Raw genomic sequence first — 19,903 nt, 5'->3', positions numbered from 1 at the left:
CCACTCTACATCCTGACACAGACCTGTGCTCGATCTCCCGGTCCACTTGGCGCTAATTCTCCTGACAGGAGCCGGAGGTCAGTGCTCATGGTCCCAGTCATGGATCTCTCAGTAACGGACATGAAATGATTCCTCAGCTGAAGCAAAAGTATGATGTAGACAAATAATTCATTCTCGTAAATAGAATTTTGCTAAGAACACTAACGCATTATAATTATTATTTATAATTACACTATTTATATTATTACATAATTATTACTTACAATAATAATTATTATACAGTTATTACTTTATAATTAATTATTATACTTGCACTTCAAAAGGTTTTTCAGTTATCTGTTCACCTGGCAGTTAAAAAACCCCAACAACAACAACAACAACAAATACAAACGTCCCTTTTTCTTCCCCTGCACTCCTGATACAATCAGCTAAATTCAGTTTGCCTGCAGGAGGTGTACAACTTTTAAGGAGTAAAGATACGGACATTTTTTTATTTTTTTTGCACTAAAGGACAAGAATGCTGAAATACTGAAAACCGCCCCCAGGACAGAAATAGCTGCATTATACTTACATAACACAACTTGCAAGCATCTGCACAGATAGCATGCTAATGCAAAGCTAGCAAAGAGTGTATGCCGACTCCAGCCCAGCAGCCAGACCCTGAACTTGTTGCTCATATTTTGAGCATTGTAGCCTCCATTTCTACCTGTAAATGTTCCTACAGTAGAGTCACTGTGGCAACCGCATTAAGGTCTCTTTTGGCTAGCTATATCTTTACTTCATGTTCATATATAAATGCTAAAATGAAAGATCCTGTGTTGGTCCTCATTAGTATAGAGATGTGTGTTGGTCTGTGGGACTATATCCTCAGGTTTATAAGTTACCTGGTCATTATGAGACTATGCTTTTCAACTCATTTAACAGAGTAATGTGAAAGTAATCTAATAAGTAGTTTGACAAATTACTGAGTAATTGGTGAGTAATTAACTTACTGAATTTAACTGCGTTTGAGAAAAGTAACAAGCAGTGTATAATAAATTACTTTTTTGAGTAACCGTTGTTACTCACGTTTTGCCAAAAGCATTTCTGATATTTAGTGAAGTAATCTTAATTGCTGAAGGTTATTGTTAGATAGCTCGAGTTAGGCCTCAGAAACCAGTTTTAAACATAAAAGAATGTAAAAACCACGATTACTCTACAATAGTGAATACTATAATTAGAAAATTGTGCTTGTGTTGCACACACTGCTTTTTTCAGGGATCAAAGAGAGAAAAATGTCAGATTTAAAATAGATCCCAACCAACAGAGATCAATGGAAAAGCTGGTATTTTTAGTTCAATAGCTGGCATTTGATACTAAAATTACTGGAGAAAAACAAGGAACTTTTATCTGTGAACAACATCCTGCTGGAAAAGACTCCTACACAGTGGAGAGTCGCAGATGTGCCACTGTAAGGTGGCACGTACTAACTTTAATGAGCTTACGGTCTCAATATGGATTTGTGCGCTGCAACTGCTTGACACATTCGGTTCAGTTCAGTTCAATTTCATCCAGTTCAGTACAGTTATATTCACATAACTCCATCTCACAACCACAGTCATCTCAGGGCACTTAACACTGTAAAGTAAAGACCTTACGGTATTATAGAGAAAACCCAAAGATCCCCTTTGAGGAAGCACTTGGCGCGACAGTGGTTTGGGACAATAAAACCTTATTTATGCAGTAAGACATAAATGTGGCTTTGCAGAGAGTCATAACGTTATATAGGCTTCACATATTGTATATTACCATTCAAAATCAACTCTGCTAGTGGGGCTGGTTTATCGACAGCCTGCAGCAAGACCATATAGTGAGTGCAAGACTCCTGATGCTCCAGATGTACTTCATTAAGCATTTATTTATTAAATCTAATATATTACACAGGACTGGAAACTCAATGGAGATAAGACTTCACAATGTAGGCTCCTGGTACTCTTCACATTGCAGAGCTAATGGAAAATTACCAAAAATGAATCAGCTGTGCTGTAACTGCATTGTTGAATACAGTAAAATAGAGTACACGTGTCATGTTTAATAAGCAGCTTACTCAGACACTCTCAAGGACTTTTATTTCAATTTAATTAGGATATTATTCTCTACTTTTCTATTTAGTGACATACAAAGCTTACAGAATTTACATGGGTCCCAATTCTACATAAATGAAAATACTGTGCATGATTTCCCTACACACTCAACTCTGCCAGACCCAGCACATTGCCTGGGGACAGCCTTGTCAGTCATAGCGCGGAGCGGGAATGAGGCTGAAACGTATAGAATGTTTAGTGCTTTGTCTGGACACGGGCCTGTCCTTGCCAAGCAAATTAAACAAGTTTCGTCCTTGACTGGAAAACTTCCAGGAAAACAGAGCTGCACTTTTCATCAAACAATAAGCCAGATGTGTGAGAGGGAGTACTCCAGTATACCGTGCTAATGAAGACGCAAGGAATCTTTGATATACATTTAATGGTAACTTTAAACCATGTATACATTAGCACAAAGAAGGATTTAAAATCCATGTACTTTGTGATGTAGTAGCTCAGTTCTGGAACGACACATGGAAAAAAAGCACTATTCAATCAACAGTTTAATGGACATTATTGTGCAGGCTGTGCAACAAAGTAAAGCCCAACATACATTTTTTTTAGAGAGCATGTTCATTTTACCAAGTGCAATTAATGTTTTCCAACAGGATAATAAAGACTCGTTATCCTTGAAAATAAAATAATTTCTTGGGGACAAGCAGTTGCCTCATTTTCCATTACAGCAGTGGAAAAAGTTTCAGGGAGTAATGATAAACCCTCGCCTCAACAACAGCCTGATTTTCTCAATTTGAAGCACAGGGGCAGCTGCAGATATGGACTATAAAAACCCAATTTGAGAATAGAAGCCTATCCGGTGTGTCAACGGCTCATGTCTTGGGTAACAGTTGGAAACCTCAGCCCAGAGAGTTGTTCAGAAACAAAGTTACTTGATGAATTAACAATACAGTGCTCTTATTGAGTGAACGATTCTGTTTTACTTCCAGGAGCTTAGACAAGGAATCTGAGGCATGCCTTTGTGTTTTCCTTTCTAGACAAAGTATCCCTGATTACTCTGGTGTTATGTCACTTCACCGCACGTTGTCAAAAGACAAATTACATGGTGAGACAGCCAGAGAAATGGGTTTTGCATGTGGGAATGGTCTTCAAGCACCTCACACTAGTCACTGTAACTCAACATCTGTTCAAAGAGATCATTTCAACAGCCTCCCAGCACATCTAGTGCACTTTCACCAAATAATTATCTGGGACATTGTTTATATGTGACCTCTCTCTTACCAACACTGCATGTCAGATTTTAATTGTGACTACTGTTCTGAATGATGAACGTTTGACAGAAGTGATAATGACTGCAATTCAAAACTCTTTTGAGTAAATGAATCCTGGGTTTAATCACTTCTCCTTTCTAGTAATTTTCCTATGAATTCAATGCTGACACTTGAGTTAAATATAGTAGTCAGTCAGTAGTCATCAAGACTCCAAAGCAGGGCACAAAAATAGACTAAACATTGAAGATGCAATTGTGAATTCAAAAGGTCTTATCTCACCCAATCTGTATTTTGGATTATCGCACTGGTTCACTTGGGACCAAAAGAGGTTCTTCCATTTAGATTTGCTTACAAGCAGCAGAACTGGCTTCTATTTACAGTTTGTTGAACACACAAAAGGTAAACTTTTACCAGTCCATGTTTCACAATGTTTCCTCCATGCTTGCCAGTGCAGTGCTTGCAAAACCATGTTTGTTTCAGAGTCCAAGTACTATAGAATTTTGTTTGCAACATTAAAATATATGTGTATATAAAAAAACTAAAATTTCTTCTATCATGTCTATAGCACGGTCCAGGATCATCGCTTCATTATGGTTCAGGTCTTGAATGGTTAAGAGTGCCACAGCCCACCTTAAAAACCAGGATATCCCATTGGGCATCCCTAATCTAATAAGAAAAAACTGATGTATGTTGTTAAAATTTATTCAAAAAACAAACCACAGAGGCTGTCAGCCAGAAATTGCTAATGCTACCTAGTCATGCGCAAAATGTTAAAGCCAATGTGTGACCCACCTGCCACTGGGACATTTTGCATTAATGTTTTATTGATTATTGCATTAATTGTTGTTTAGTTGTTTTGTACTGCTGAGGTTTTATACATTTCAGTTACCGCTAATTAAAGAGTAGTAAAGTAGTTTATTTATCATTCTTTTGTAAGCTAACATCACAAAAGCCACAGTGGGTAGTGACGCAAGTGTGACTTGGCAAAGGTTTTACCCCAGGTGCCCTTCCTGACAGAGTCCCAAAGGCAATAGTGTTTCCTCCTGGGATCCTGGGAATCTTCCGCTTGTCATGTGTAAACCACTACACTATTAGCATATAAATTTGAAAAAAATAAATAAACAAAATTATAATTCCATGTTAGGGCCTTACCCTGTGCTTATTTAGCTGTAAGTGACATTTATGTTCAGGAAGTTTCCATTAATATAACCATAGTCGTTACTGTTATGTTCAATGCCCCAACTGTGCCACGATAAGCGCCATGCAAATGCTTTACACAAATCAGAATTCCTTGGTATTTGATTCCCAGAAGCTTCCGCCTTCTGTGTAATTTAAATATGACATGGCATAACAAATTTAAATAAGACATTTGTTTATTCTACCAAGAAGTATTTTTACATCGATATGGGAATGAATGCGAAAGGGATGCTCGCATCAACACCTCCCTACATGGCTCCACGAAGCTTTCGACTACTTCCGGCCCTCCATTCGACGGTTTAAACCAAGCTGGGTATTTTTGGTTCTTGAGTCTCTATCTATAGCGTTACCTGAAAGGGTGAGGAATTTTGTTTTGTTTTGTTTTTTTTAAAAAGGGGGAAAAACGGTCTGGGGGGTAACTGACGAAACCCAAACAGCAATAAAATGAAAGCAAGACAGAAGAAAGAAAAGCTTCTCGTGTGTTGGTAGATCAAACAAGGGCAGCAGCTGGAAAGAGATTCCAGCAGGATGCCCATGATACTCTGTTTCTGCTAGATGTGTAATACACTTTCAAATGGCTGTAGGGATTTGACTACAGCCATTACTACAGCTGCTGGTGTCCTAACCCCAGCCACTGAGATTGGTGAACAAACATTGTAAAGACAGAGAGGGACAGAAAGATGGGATGCAGAGGTCTACTTTTATGGGAAGACAGTTCTGATATCCCACAAACTTAAACTTTATCATAAGTTATTTTTAAGGTATTTTCTTTCAGACAACTTTTCCATAAGACGTTTGCAGAATGGCAGCGAACCTAACATAAACACAGGCACAGTTATTGAGGATTTATTGTATTCTATCATCTAGAATCAATGTCGTCTTACTTATTTTCTCAATCCTTTTCCTGTTTCCAGCAGGAGCTTGTAATAGCACATTAAAATAAATATATTGAGTAAGAGCTGTAAGAAGCAAGATCACACCTGAATCAGAAGTTGAGGCTGTCTGATCTTTCACCATTAACTCCTCTGACTATTGGTTGCCATAAATTAGATTACTTGATGTAAACTCTGGAATTCTTCAATTTAAAGGTGTGGTGGGTGTTAGCACATGGCAAAAAACACTTTGCACAAAAGGAAGGAATAAGCTCTTCACTTCCATAACTAATTATTACCACGCTCACTAGGCACGCAAGCCAAAAAAAAGAAAAAGAAAAAAAAGAGCATGCCTTGTTCTGTCTTGGTATTAGAAGTAGGAGGAAGTCTGTGAAAAATAAAATACTTTTCCAGTTTTCCCCTTGCTCTGGTGTCTTACTTGCCAGCGAGGACCAACGCTTTAGCAGAAATGTCTTTGTCGGGACCTGTAGAAGTTCTGCCTTTCCCACCCTAGACCTGCCTCATTAGAAAACTTGTGCAATTTTCTCCAAAGAGTGTCAACTTACAGACACAATAAACGTAGCCCTCAAAGGCAGAGATGTGAAAGGAAGTCATCATGTAACACTGTAGCAGGAGTATTCCCTAAAATCAACACTGAAATATTTTCTAGTCCAATTGCTGAAAAAAGTAATTATAGCTGACAAGTACCTACTGTGAGATGATATGCTTAAAATAAAATGTAAAATTTCATTTTCAGGGAAGCTGAGGAACCCGGGAGAATTCTGTCTTATTTTTTTAACCCTGTAATGTCTGTGATTGATTGAGGACAGTCACACCAAGACCAGCCGTTATCCAGCAATACGTGACCATATTCCAGTGAGTGTATAGGCAGCAGATAGGTAATCTACAAGGCAGTCTTAGCGTTACATTACAAGTATGCTGCAAGTGCGCTGTAAGTTAGCAAGCTGGAATATCTGTATACTGTACTCTGTTTTGAACAAAACAAAGACAAATAAAGTAGAATAGATGACAACATACAGGTCTGATAATAAAATGGTTATTAAATGCTGGCAAAATTTCATAAGGAATCATATCAGACTGAGGAAATTTATAGAAGCTGATTCTCTCCAAGTACAACAGAAAGGAGTGTGTTTTTCATTTTGGAGCCAAGGCTCATAAAACACGTCTGATGTTGTGCTAGTACCTTTAGTATGTATACAGTAATCGTCACCCACGTGAATGTATTCATTTGACCTACTTTGAAAGCTCAGTTTTAAAACAGGTGAACGCGTCACCTCACACAGATGAATCAAGTTTTTACCAAGAAAATGATGATTCAAAGATCAAATGATTGTGCTCTGGGGGACTCATACAAAACGGACATAAGACATGTATCAACACGTGACAGCTACAAAAAGACATTTACAGTAACATTAAATGCTTTGTGCAAAATACCACAACAGGCAAACACAGTTTGTTTCCATTCATTTTGTGACAAGCAGAAAAAATAAACTAGAAGATACACATTACATGCAGCTGTTTTCTGTGTGCACAGCAGCTGTGCGGCAAATTCTCTCACACACACACACACACAGATAATCTGCAAGTATTCCAAGTCCCCTTTCGTTTGGGGAGCTGTTTACCTGACATGTTTATAGATCATAATCACACTTGGAATGACGACTGGGAATTATTTATATGATCAGATCTGCATGTGTAATAGAACGATTATATAAAGTAAATAGGACAAAAAATAGCTACGATAGCATATTTAGGATGAAAGGAGTGCAATTTAAAGAATTAAGTGGTGTAAACACACTGTTTTGGGGTTGTTGGGGTTTTTTTGGAAATCATATGACTAGTCTTGATGGTTATCTGTTGGAAGCTGACAGAACTGAGATCAGTGGCATCAAAATGACTATAAAGATGAAGAGACCGAGCCTAAAATAGAGTATCTGATCAAACGGAAGACGACACATTGTGGCTATAGTAAAAAACAAAGTTTTGTTTTTGGATGCCACTAAAATAGGGATTGCGCTTCCCCATGACCTGAGGTCAACCTACAGTGACATGCTGCAGCTTGTAGGATCCTCTACTGAGCAAGCACGTCGCCACCTTAGTGACTCTGAAAGACAAACAGCTTCCATTTTATTCAAATTTCATAAGTGGCTTCGAGCAAAAATACGGAGACACTTTCACACTGAATGACTCACCACGGACTAAAATTCTGATGAGCACTGAAAACACGGCTAAACCCTTAAATTGTTAACCCCGTTAAAGACTGTGTAATGAAACATGATTTACAGCTACACGCACTGCTTTTAAAAGTATAAAGCACTGTGATACAGCAACAGAACTGTGACCTAACACAAGCGTGTTGTAGCCAGTCACCAGTTTTCAGAGACCTTTTAATAAAACGACACTTTGGTCGTGTGAGGTGCAGGGATTAATTGAAAGCTTATTCTGTACACAAGTCCTTTCATTTGACTTCCATGCAATCCCGAAGTGCTGCCAAAACCAGATGTTTCTCTTTCAAGCTGACCACCTGAGAAGTCTTTTCCATGTGACAACCTAGCAGCAAGCTTTGACAAGCCGAGGGAATACTTACTTTCCCACACTTTTGTAATAAAGCTGCAGAACACAAACTTAATCTCACTTGTTCCCGTTCTCCAAATCTTTCTCTTTGTCACTCTCTCTCTCTGTCTGACACACACACACAAAGCGGAACACACGTTACACAGAAATCATCTGCCATTTAATTTTACCTTTAGTGGGATCACCTTCTGTCTCCTTTTGTCCTTTCTTACCCACCCTCTTTCTCCCTTTTTTATCTTTCCTCTTTCCGTTCTCTGTCATGCTGTCAGATGTTAGTAAATCCTTAGGAAAAAAACCAGGTAGTCCTTTATGGGAACGTGTGGTAAGTGGGCACCACCAGACTCTGAGCCTGTTAGAGCATTTCTCCTCCTATATAAACTGGCTCCAATAAGAGGAGAGAGGAGGGAGAGAGAGGAGCAGGAAGGGGCAATACTGTAGAAGGAGGAGGGAAGAAAAAAGGTGGGGGAGGCAAAGAAAGCATTTCCCATTGCTTTAAGGCAATCAACTGTTGTCTTACTGGATCTATCAGATAAGTACAGCGTCTTCCAGGCCCAGAAGCCAAAGCTGAGGACAAAGTGAGAAATCGAGTGAGTACACGTGAAAATCTGAAGTCAGCCCATTCAAGCTCCATGGCTCTGTTTCTCCTGTCCCAGCAGCATCCTCTCATTTGTAATGAAGCGTGCAGAAAGTGAAGTGAGACAAGTTAAGCTGTCCACTTTGCACTGCTGACCTCAGCCACATAATTCAGGCGGAGACTTGCCCCTTACCAGGTTGATGTTTGGGGTCCCAAAACACTTCACATCTGTTAAACATTTGTTGAAAACAGATTCAGTGGATGCGTGTAAGAGAGCGGTGCGTGCGCGAGGTGCCAAAATGTCAGATCCCAATCGGCGACAGACTGCTTCTTGCAGAACTACACAGAAATCGGCTCTGCCGGTCTGCTCCCCTTCCTCTCCTCTCTCTGTCTGTTAGCACCTCTAAGTATTACAGGCAAGTTTGAGCTTGTCTCCGGGTGTCTTTCTGCCTTTCACTGCCGCTGTTAGCCCGGTGTCATCAATGTCCACACAGCAATAAGTATTAGAATGCCAGCTTTTACAGTAAAAGTAAAATTTTATTCGCACAGCGCCTTTCAAGATAAATATCACAAAGTGCGTCACCACAAAAATGCTAGAACGTCAAAATAAAATGTCTGATATTTCCTTATCTCTGAAAGTTGAATGTGCATTTCAGTTTTTCATGCCTCTGTTGCATTCTGTGTATTCAAAGAATTTAGGGATTCATAATTTAGAGGAATTTAGGAAAATGGAGAAAGTTGAAAGTCAGTAGAGGTACATGTGTGGCTCCAAAAGTGGCAGAAACTTAAATATTAAATAGGCAATCACCGTCCTGCCTGACTCTAATATAAAAAGGATATTTTTTCTCTTTATATTTGTGTGAAACAGCATTTAAAGCGAACATAACTACAACATCAGTTAATCTGTTATCTTTAGTTGACATAGCTCAAGATGTGACTATGTAAAAAAAAGAAAAAAAAAAGAAAAATGTGCCTTCGAAACAAGAGCACAATGACTCAATGAAACTCATGTTTTAAAAAAGAAATCTGTAGATGAGTCACATGTGAGACCATCTCAGTCAAGCCCTCAGAGGATTCCTGACGCCGCTTGGGAGTAGGCGGCAGCAGCAGGGATTGAAAGGGGCAGCCGAAGGGTCATGTCTTAACAGGTCAGCTCACTCAGTGGCATAAGCTGTGGGCAAGGAACCTGGAGGGGTCGATTCAAGGCCAGTGTTTGACATGCCAGTAAGGTTCAAGGTGGAGATTTTTCTAGTTCAAAAACAACTGGCTCTTTCTGCTTTCCCTCTCTTGTTCTCAGTGACATAACAAATCAGCAGTTGAAGCTGTGTACTGTTAAGGGGATGCAGTATCACAGAAAACTGCCCCTTTACCACCTTTATCCCCCCCGCTGCCCCGCAGTCTCAAAACGCACTTTCTCCGCCTCTATCCTACAAGATGAGACTTGCTCAAAGTACTGCTTGAGTGTAGGTGGGATGGGATTGCGATTCATGCATCTGTCATGTACGCGAGGATTTGTGACGTCGGAACAAAAAAAAAGAAAAGCGTGCCTTTTAGGATGACTTCATGCAGATTTGGGAGAAGATTAGTCTCTCAGGGCATCGCTCATCATGCTCTTCTAAGATCTCAAAATCTATTCAAACGGAGCCACGAGATGTAAATGACACAGGATGACATCACCTATGAGGGTGTACTGTATTTAGCTATAGGGGCATTTGTGTGATGTTGATCTTGAACAGCAACATGTACCTTTAGGTTCTGTAAACATTTCTTTTAACGCGTGCTAAAATCTGCAGCGTAGAGTGTGGATGCAAACGAATGAGCTTTACAATCGCCTGCTTGCCACAAGTGTCTCCCATTGGGACGGTTACATAAAATATGCAAGAACTGCATGAGCATGCACATGAAAGTGAGGGGAGGCGGACTTGTAGTAGACAACACACTGTGAGGAAATTAGGTTTTTAAGAACCTAAGCTCTGAACAAGGTCTAGCGTTTTGTATATGACCTTGTGGAGTACAATGGAAGTCTGAAATAAACTCACATTTTACACACCCAAACTCAAATATGGTCATGAACATGTAGATCATGAACATGTAGATCTCTTCTTTTTTCTTTTCTTTTTTTCTACACTACTCTAAAGCATCTGCTGTTTTTCAGCAGCCGTGGGCTGTCCTTGGATTAGGGTCTGTAGGTGGAGAGACACAATAGACCAGTGTGGGAGTGGCAAAACTTTAAGAAATCAAAGAAAAAAGGAGCCAACCTCTGTAACTTCATACATAGATCCTCCATAGATATATGCCCTACCCATAAATGCTTCATAGATCCCATCTCTGGTTGTCTCCTAACCCCTTCATTGCTTCTCCCAGAAAAGGGAAGATAGCTTCCCTGCATGATGGAGCTGAGCTCCAGCCTCCTAACAGCAACATACCTGCACATCATCATTCTGATACTCCTTAAAAAAGCCCTTTCATAAGCACAAGAGTTTATCTCTTTAGACATAATGGCTTTAAACAGCCATTAGGTTTTACTGTTTACATCTGTCAGCTATTTTTTTCCAGCAAAGTGTATACTCGGGACTTAAAGCAAGGTAAAGTGCCTGCTTTTAACAAACATCTATATTTTTGATTGACAGAGGTGAGGCAAAGGCAAGGGGGAGAAGAAAGAGGACCAAACCTTCTACGAGAAGCAGAAGTAAAAAAGAGCTAGAATAAATAGAAAGCATGGGAAAAAAACAGCAGTAATGGAGGAAGAGAAGGGAAGACAGGGTTAAAAAAAAAAAAGCATGAAAGAGGGAATTTGTGAGTGAAACTAATGTCCCTTTCAACAGATGACAGAAAACAGCCCCACCTGCTGCATTCACCTTTTTAACAAGGCATCTGTTCCTCAGCTGACCACACGCTGAGCTGTGCTGCTGGAATAAAAAACACATTGTGCCTGAAATAAAGACATGCTGTGTGGTAGTAACCAAAGAGTTTGCAGCAAACCCAGATTTGTCTGCATGAATTTGACAGCTGCTGTTTGCTCATGTGCATGTGCAACAAATGCCTGCACAAGCGGACAACGTGTGGCCAGCAACAGCCGAGGAGGGTCGAGACGCCATCGATTAATGTCACCTTGCGAGCTGCTGAGTGGAGTGGAGACGTGACACAAATCAATGTCGGTGACATCTGGAGTTCCCAGAAAGGGGCTGGTTTCTCAAGGTCAGCTGCGCCAAGGTCAACGGAGATTCCAAATCTGAGTGTTACTAATGAGTGTGCTCAGCAACAGCTGGGATCGGGATCACAGAAAAGAAGCCACAAGTTGCTTCTGCTGCCTCATTTACAGCATGGCAAAATGGTTGGATGCATTCAAATCAAGCGTGTCCGTCTGTTATTTAAGGGGAGCTGCCAGAAACCAGAGGGAAACGACAGCAAAGAACACAAGTGTTAAAACAAGGAAGTGATCCTGTGTGGATTCAGCTCTTTGACGTTTCTGCAGCACATAGCTGTCACCATGGCAACCGCAGTCTTAAAGGTAGCAACTAGAGTATGTGAGAGAGGGATGTGGAGGGGCGGAGAGAGGATGAGAGACCGGGAGAGCGAAAGCAGAGAGGATGCTAGTGAGAAAGTAGGAGATAATGTGCGAGAAATACAATGGGAGGAAGAGTGAGGGAGGCTGAACTGAAAGACAGGTAAGATAAGAGGGCGTGGGGGGACGGAGCAACACCGAGAAAAAAAAGAAACGCAGAGGGAAGCATCTTCCGAGCAGCTGCAGCCTGGCCACTGTATCGCTCTATAAGAGAGATGTCCATGAGTAAGCCTGTGCCAAGCCTGCTGGGAAGCACTGCAGTAGCATCTCAGAGAGGGAGAGATGACAAACATCAGCACTGAGCATGCTCCACTCTCAAGGCCACTGAGAAAATGAGATTTCAGCTCTTTAGCCTCCCAGTTTGTTCAGTTCTCCCGCTCTGTACCAGTCTCCATCCTTCACTAGCTCGCTCTGACAGACACGTGACACCACCAACACCTCTCACAGCTTTAGATGTGGCTCCACAGTGGACAAAATGTGACTGGTGTGTCTGATAACTGATTGATTTAATGGCAAGAGGCATCTTCCCCACTTACGGCCACGCTGACTCACACTGTGACAGGTTTGATTGCGGCTGAGAGGAACAAGAGACGAGCACAGCAACTCATCAGCCGGTGGGGCATGATACTGCAATAACAGTCCAACCCTGCCACCAGATTTGATCTCTGTGCCTCCCAACTCTAACCGACTGTCTTCCTAATCTGGACGGCTGCCAGAACGGAAGAGGAGAGAGAATGGCAGCCATACATTAGCGTCAGACCTACCATTAAGCAGATTTTGATTTATGTTACGTTTTGCTCTTAATGCCTGTACTGCAGGCAGACAAACACCTACTCACACAGATGTACTGTTGTGTGTGCTTTTCCTTTGTTTCACAACTGAAAGCTGATTCCTTTTTTTTTTGGCCTTGCTCATGGTAATGTGATGAAGTGTGGGGTTATGTGTGCTTGAGAGCAAGAGAGAGACAAAAATTGTGCGTGCATTGAATGTGTTGCGTGTGTGTGCAGGAAACTGTACAGAAAGCTCTACAGGATGTCAATTGCCTCTCGACTTCCAGTGGGGCTAAACTGACAAACTCTGTAAAACAATTTTCTGCTCCCTGATGATGAAAATAAATATTAAAGTCATTGAATTTCACGTTCGCTAGCCATATCCTTTCAGCTGGATTAGAATAGCTCATTGCTGAGATTAAAATAGAACAAACATTTTAAATGACAGATGCTGTCTGAGTAGCTGAGTATGACTTTGATCCTCTTAAACAAAAAAATCCGCTCTATCTTCTTAAGGTTGCCTGATTGAATCTCTCTCCTTCTCTCCTCCTCTTGTATTCATCCACCATTTAAACATATTTATTTTCTGAGTCTCTTTGTCTGTCTCGCGCTCTCTTTCTCTCTGCCCGTCTCCCTCCCTTCTGCCAAAGGAGACATAAAGAGGTTTGTGTGACGGAGCAGATTGACTTGAAGATAGAGGCTGGAAGCAGATCTGCTCTTCCACCTCCTCATTCTGCTCTATCTCTCCTGCTCTCACCCAGATGAATAGACAAACAGTCTCCCACATGCTCTCACAGTTTATCAAACACACACCCACATAGAACGAGGTCTTCACGCAAACACATATGTGCACTCTCGCCAGAGAGAACAACACACACTCAATCTAAGTGTCCTCAGGCTGACAAAGTATACACTGTCACACTCAAATACAAACAGACCCCCTCAAACACGCTCGTACGCATACGCACGCAAACACACAGGTGCATCCGCATGTAAATAAAAGATGCACGTGGGCCACTGATGCATTTCAAATTGACCTTTTTCCACTCGTAGTGTAGTAAATACAAACCACTTGCATGTAGTTTACTAAAACGGACCTTTAATTTGCCACATCTGAATCACAAGATAGTGGGGTTTTTCCATTGCGTACATTTTAGCTCTTAAACTGACAACAACAACAAAAATTCCCCATCTTACATAGAATTATGAAATACATATAGAGCTATTAATAGTATACCTGTTATATCTGTTTCTATAACCACACAATAATAACACCAATACCCCCAAATTTCCATGACTGACAAACATTTACATTGCGGATTTAAATAAATCATGTGTAAACATATCTGAACTTTTTTTTAAGTGAATCCACCAATGACGTTTTCATACATGGTTTAAAACCGAAACATAAATGTACACATGGGAAAACACGGGAAGGTTGTTTTCTTATCAGCACCCCCCCTTGAAAAACATACGCTCATCCGTTCTCTGCTTTGCATTCTTCACATCAAATCAAATTCCTTTTGTGCTCTGCACTTTTCTTTATCTCCAGAATGTGCTTTTAGAGAAGCACAAACATGTCACAATGAGGACACTGTGAAGTGTTTCACACACACTGAATGCAGCTCCTTGGTCAAGTCATTTGCGATTCTGTTTTTTGCCTCGTGGCTGAGCTTGGGCTTATCGAGACTCTGTCTTATCTCTTTGTTTGTTTTTCACCAATCTAGGCTTTTCCTGGAAAACAGGCCACTACGCATGTGTAAGCTTAGATCGTGCTTTGGCGGCATGAGCCCAAACCAAGGTGGTCTCAAATTGAGTGAATTTGATAAGTGGGCAAGAGAGCTGGCCCAGCTGATGGTGCCTCACACTGAGCTCTGGCAAGCCAGATGTAGCTGACAGGAAGCCAAGGCTGTGGTTGGGTCATCTCGAAGCGACAAGATGACTGCAAAGGCACACACACACACACACACACACACACAAACACACACACAGGAAAAAAAACCCTCTCTCTAACTCTCTACAAGCAGTTAAATCCAATGCCGAGCACAGCAGCGACTGACAACCCCGGCACTAAGAAGGAGGTCAAAGCTAGCTAAAGCTCAAGCTCAAGGCGAGCCACCACCAGCTTAGTGATGGAGGTGCGGTACCAAAGCTTTAGCTTAAATTCTAATAGTTGAATTTCAGCCAAGAGTATTTACTATTGCTCAAAAAGCCAAGTAATAATAATAATATCATGCTATACCAGGTTTAGATGGATAAAAATGAAATGCTAAGACACTGGAGACAGGGTCAGAGTTTCACTGACTGCAGTGCAAAACTAAGGTCAAATAATTACCCAGTATTTTAACCAGAATGACCTTTCACAGTTTTAACAGGGCAAACAGAGAAGTCATCTACTGGGATATTTTTCAAGGTACGTTTTATGTTGTTTTGTATTGCTGGCTTGCCTACAGTGGTTTCCTGGCCCATGGCCATTTGCAGTATGATAACTCCTCGCTTCTAAGCCTAATGTCATGAAGACAACAAGGGAAGGAAAAGAAACATGCCTAGACAATGTGTAGTAAAAGTACACATCCCAACAGATGTGATGGGGAAAAAGCGGAAACGAGGCTACGGGGCTCACACTGCAGGGACTTTCTGTAACACTGATCTTACTGGCTTTTACAAGTACAACAGACCACTGTGAGGAATGCTGCGTTCTCATTTAGGGTAAAACACCCCCAGAGTTAAGGGGTATCAGTATCACAAGGGAGATATTTCCTCTTTTGTCTACATTTGCTGCAGCGAGGTGATGGTAGTGTGCTGGTCTGTGGGCCAGCTGGGACACATCTCAGTTTCCTTCTGCACACACACACACACTGAAGCTTGCTCTACGCTGCTCGCTATCTTTCAACAACAAGCTGAGCAACGACCAGACGGAAAGAGGTCCTATTTGTGCAGGAAGATAAATACACTTCTGCACCCAGTCCTGTCCCCTCCAGATTAGAGCAACACAATAATGAGCAGGAGCACTGGTGGAAGGTCAGAAGAAAGCAAGGCTAAAGGACAGAGGAACAGCCAACGACAAAAACACACGCCCTGGCATGCATCACACACGCAGGAGTAATCACAAACAGACATGCTTGCTTTTTACCTTTTTAGAATTTCAGAAATTTTTAATGATTGCCTAAATTTTCTGAAAAACCTTGGGGGTTGGGGCGGGGGGTGGGGTTACTATCCTACGTCATACTTCCCAAATCATTCCACTGGAAAATGTCCACAGTTTACAACTTGATGGCGTCACAGTTTGTAGACCAGTTCTCGGACGGCACACAAGGACTGCTTTGTGCATGGGCGTCAAGTATCTAGTCATCTTATGGTGTGATGAATGAAATATCCGTATATATATATTGTAAATACTGAGGAATACAATGGTTGAGTCATCGACATGTTATTGCTGGTCGAGTCAGCAGCGTCATAATCTTCTATCAGCTCCTCCTCGGTATTACGTTCAGTCACAGAACACAGAATTAGGCAATTTATCTCCAATCTGCAAATGATGCATATTTTCGTTAGTTTTGTTGTAAAGTAAACATCTGTCCCAAGGTCGGAGACCCCTGTTGAGGGAGACAGGATTTTATCTTGGTCCACTTCCAAACACCGCTAACAAGCCATTCCATTCTGTGTAAAGTTATTTCATGTTAAGACACACATCAATCCACACCTACAACATACCTGAGGAAACAAACCTTCTCTCAGGATATGTACTGTGTGTGGGGGGTGAACATGGCCGGACACGTCCCTTAAACACACCGGGAGGCGCCCAGCAGGAGTGCCAGCAGCCCCTCTTTTCAACACTTCGGCACACAAACACCGTTGCCCTTCCCATGGTCCTTTTGTTCCCTATCATTTTGTTTGTTTATTTTTGGTTGAAGTTCCTGTCATGGACACCATCAGCTTTCTTTGCTAAAATGCATAATTGGCTGTCATATTACACAGTTTTCGGACAAATGTTTATTTCAGTCTATTAAATCTTACAGAGGCTGCATGTCAGTGTTCACGCTTGAATCACAACGCAAATGCAGGCAAGGTTTGAAGCTAGCCATTCTACAACCAGCTGACGTAGGAAAGCATGCATATGCTTGCAGACTCAGAATTATAGCAAATGTATTTAGAGAAATTCAGCCAATTATCCAAAAGGATAACACGCACAAGCACCGGCAAGCAACAACATCGAGCTGGGAATTTCTTTTTTCCTCGATCTGCATGCATTCCCCATAAAAACAAAACAAAAAAGTGTTCAGATTCAGATGAGGAAAGGATGAACTATTTCTGTATGTACCTTTTAAGAAGGTGGACTGAAATGTGAGATATCCAAATTAACAAAACAACTAAACTACTCTGAGAGTTATGTGCTCCACGTTCTAAGCAACACTCTGTTCCCAGTGACTGAACAAATTTTACTACCGTGACATGACCTAAAAAGAAGTACAAAACGCTGGTACGTCTGTCATCAAGTAGTGACTAAATAAAACCTGCCCGAATCTACTGATAAAACCAGCAGACTACAAGAAACTGATGCTTGATGAGAGTGAAGCAGTAGCCCGGGGCCTATAGTAATTGAAGGCCAAAGAGAGAGAGAGAGCCTCAGTGAAAGGTTATCATCCGTACTGTTCTTTATTGCCACGTTGTTTCCTGTGAAGCTACCGGACAATTTGTTGAGGTGATAGTGTAATGAAGAATCGCCCAGAGCTACAAATGGTTAACTGATGAGTAGGTTAAAAAAAATGCTGCTGCAATAAGTCAAATTAAGGCTGTGAATACTAAATTACACAAATCACAAATGAAGTCATGTTTGCCACTCGTTAATGCAACCTGCTTCTTACTGTTGCCCAATAATAAGAAGCAATAATAAGCTGTACTATAATTCTTCCAAAGACTTGGCACTTTCTTGACATTTTACACTGTCAGTTGATACTGTTCCTCTCCTTTTCCAGCCAAAACAAGCTACACGGCTTTGGCTACATCGAGTCATAATTTCCAATGAAAGAGCGAGAGTTGCATTTGTGTTTTGATTATAGTGTTTGTGTTTTATTTTAGGGATTAAGTAAGACTGTGTTAACTCCCGTTCTCCACCACAGTGTCACTGACATTACAAACACAGTGCGCACGTATGTATACTTAAAAACTTGTGTGGTGCTCTACAGTAACCGAAGCTAGAGCCAAAGCTAAAGATGCCGCCGAAGACGTTAAGCTGTTTACACAAACCTTTTATACCTTGTGATTGAGGAGCTCTATTCTCACCTATAAACCAGTTTATGGAATGTTTATGGAATGTGTTTTCTTCCATGATACGCCTGCAGCTACGAAGATCGACAAGCGAAATGTGTGCCTGCCAGCTATGCCCTCCCTCTGTGGACTGAGCAATAGTAGACTACTTCTGCAACATGCCAAAACAGTGTTGATCTCAAGACTAATTTGTGTGAGCACAATCATGACCACAGGCCTCCAGCTTTAAGCAATTATTCTGTTCATAAGAATTATCAACCAAAAGTGAATCTAGTGCTCTGTCGGGCTGCAGAAACAACAAGTATCAGACGCCGGGAAAAGAGTAACCAGTTTAGTATTGGGGCAAACCAAGAAGCTTCACGAGGCTTCCGATCAAAAAAAAAAAAAGGAGGTTACCTGAGTAGTTTGTGAGTTATGCCGTTTACATGTATTAATCCAAAGTGATATTAATTAATATGTGATGTGATTAACCTGTTGATCGATGTAAAGAATGCAAAATCTGTATATAACAAAGTTAATAGCCCAGAATTATTTCCCCCAATTTAGTTGGAATGATGGATAAACTGTATGCAGTGCAGATTTCCAACATTGATCTACACTCTATGCCATTAATACAGATGGGCCACATTGTTTTTTTTTTAGTGTCAATGAATAATTAACTTCTAATGTTCTGTTGTTCTTTGCTCCAAACAAAAAGACTAGTCTGCAGTCTAATCTTTTTCATACTGAAATACAGCGTAAGTTAAAAAAAAAATCATGTTTGTTTTACATTTATGCATGTGCAAAAGTCTTTGCTCATTTGTCATTTCTCTATATTTAACTTCCAAGGAGCCAGACTTTCTTATTTGTCTTTAAAAGTGGTCTTGAGCAATAATTCTGAAGGTCTTTCAAAGTTTTTCTTTGTACATTGGCTGCTTTTTCACTCATTTTCAGTCCAGTCCTTGTACCTGACCATTTTCAGAGGAATGTTTATTGTTTGTTAAGCCACTTAACACGGACCTGTGACTCATTCAAGCATGCAAAAGGCACATAACTCAAGGGATGAACCAGTGTTGTGTTGACACGTAAGAGACAAGTTAGGCACTTTGTTACTAACAGCCTGTTTCAAAAACACATAATTTGTTCTCATTTCTTTACTTTAATCTATGAAACAATCCAAAAATAACGCAGTTTTAACAGGCATAAAACTGGATTTTTGCACTAACAAAGTGATTCCCAAAGAGCTATTAGCTGAAAACGTGCGTGTCCTTACAAGATTTGAGCAAAGTAGAGAACAAAAGAAGAAGTGGGAGGCCTAAAAAATGATACACAACAGATGACGAGTGTCTGAATGTAACGTGCTTAGGAAAGAAGGACACAGGACCTGAGAGACGCATCGGTCCCTTCAGCTGATCCATCTACTGTTCAATGATGTCTCATTAGAAATGGTCTCAGTGGAAGGGTAGCTGTCGAAGAAACAGTCTCAAGGAGAAATGGCTGATGTATGCCAAATTACACAACTGGACCAAAAATCTGGCAAGAGGTGTTAATCCATATTTGAAATTTGTGTTTCAAATCATCAATATGTACTGAGGAGGTCAGGAGGGAGCTAAAACAGTGAGTATCTACAGCCATCTATAAAACATGGTAGAGGCTCCATCATGGTTTGGAGCCAAAACACAGTGCCAGTTCAGTAAAAACTCATATCAGTCATGGATTGGCCCCCCAGATCCAGGA

At 40.9% G+C, this 19,903-nt stretch overlaps 1 protein-coding gene across 2 annotated transcripts in view; it reads right to left on the bottom strand.

Moving 5' to 3' along the window:
* nrg2a (neuregulin 2a) overlaps positions 1–19,903 on the bottom strand; it is a 78,415-nt gene that overhangs the window by 43,045 nt on the left and 15,467 nt on the right. The window contains exon 1 of one of the 2 annotated variants that reach the window (XM_085470162.1): positions 8,181–8,363. The exons of the other annotated variant lie outside the window; for it this stretch is intronic. Within the exon in view, the coding sequence (XP_085326288.1) occupies positions 8,181–8,271 (91 nt within the window). The 5' untranslated portion in view covers positions 8,272–8,363. Of the gene's footprint in view, positions 1–8,180; positions 8,364–19,903 lie in introns of those variants that run through there. 2 annotated transcript variants of the gene reach the window in all.

The sequence above is a fragment of the Copadichromis virginalis genome, linkage group LG10, assembly GCF_057382275.1.
Source record: "Copadichromis virginalis isolate Kocher_CV1m ecotype Utaka linkage group LG10, C_Virginalis_male_GT1.1, whole genome shotgun sequence".
In the NCBI taxonomy this organism is placed as follows: domain Eukaryota; kingdom Metazoa; phylum Chordata; class Actinopteri; order Cichliformes; family Cichlidae; genus Copadichromis; species Copadichromis virginalis.
Note: the sequence above shows the minus strand (reverse complement) of the source record. Positions and strands in the feature narration are given on the sequence as shown.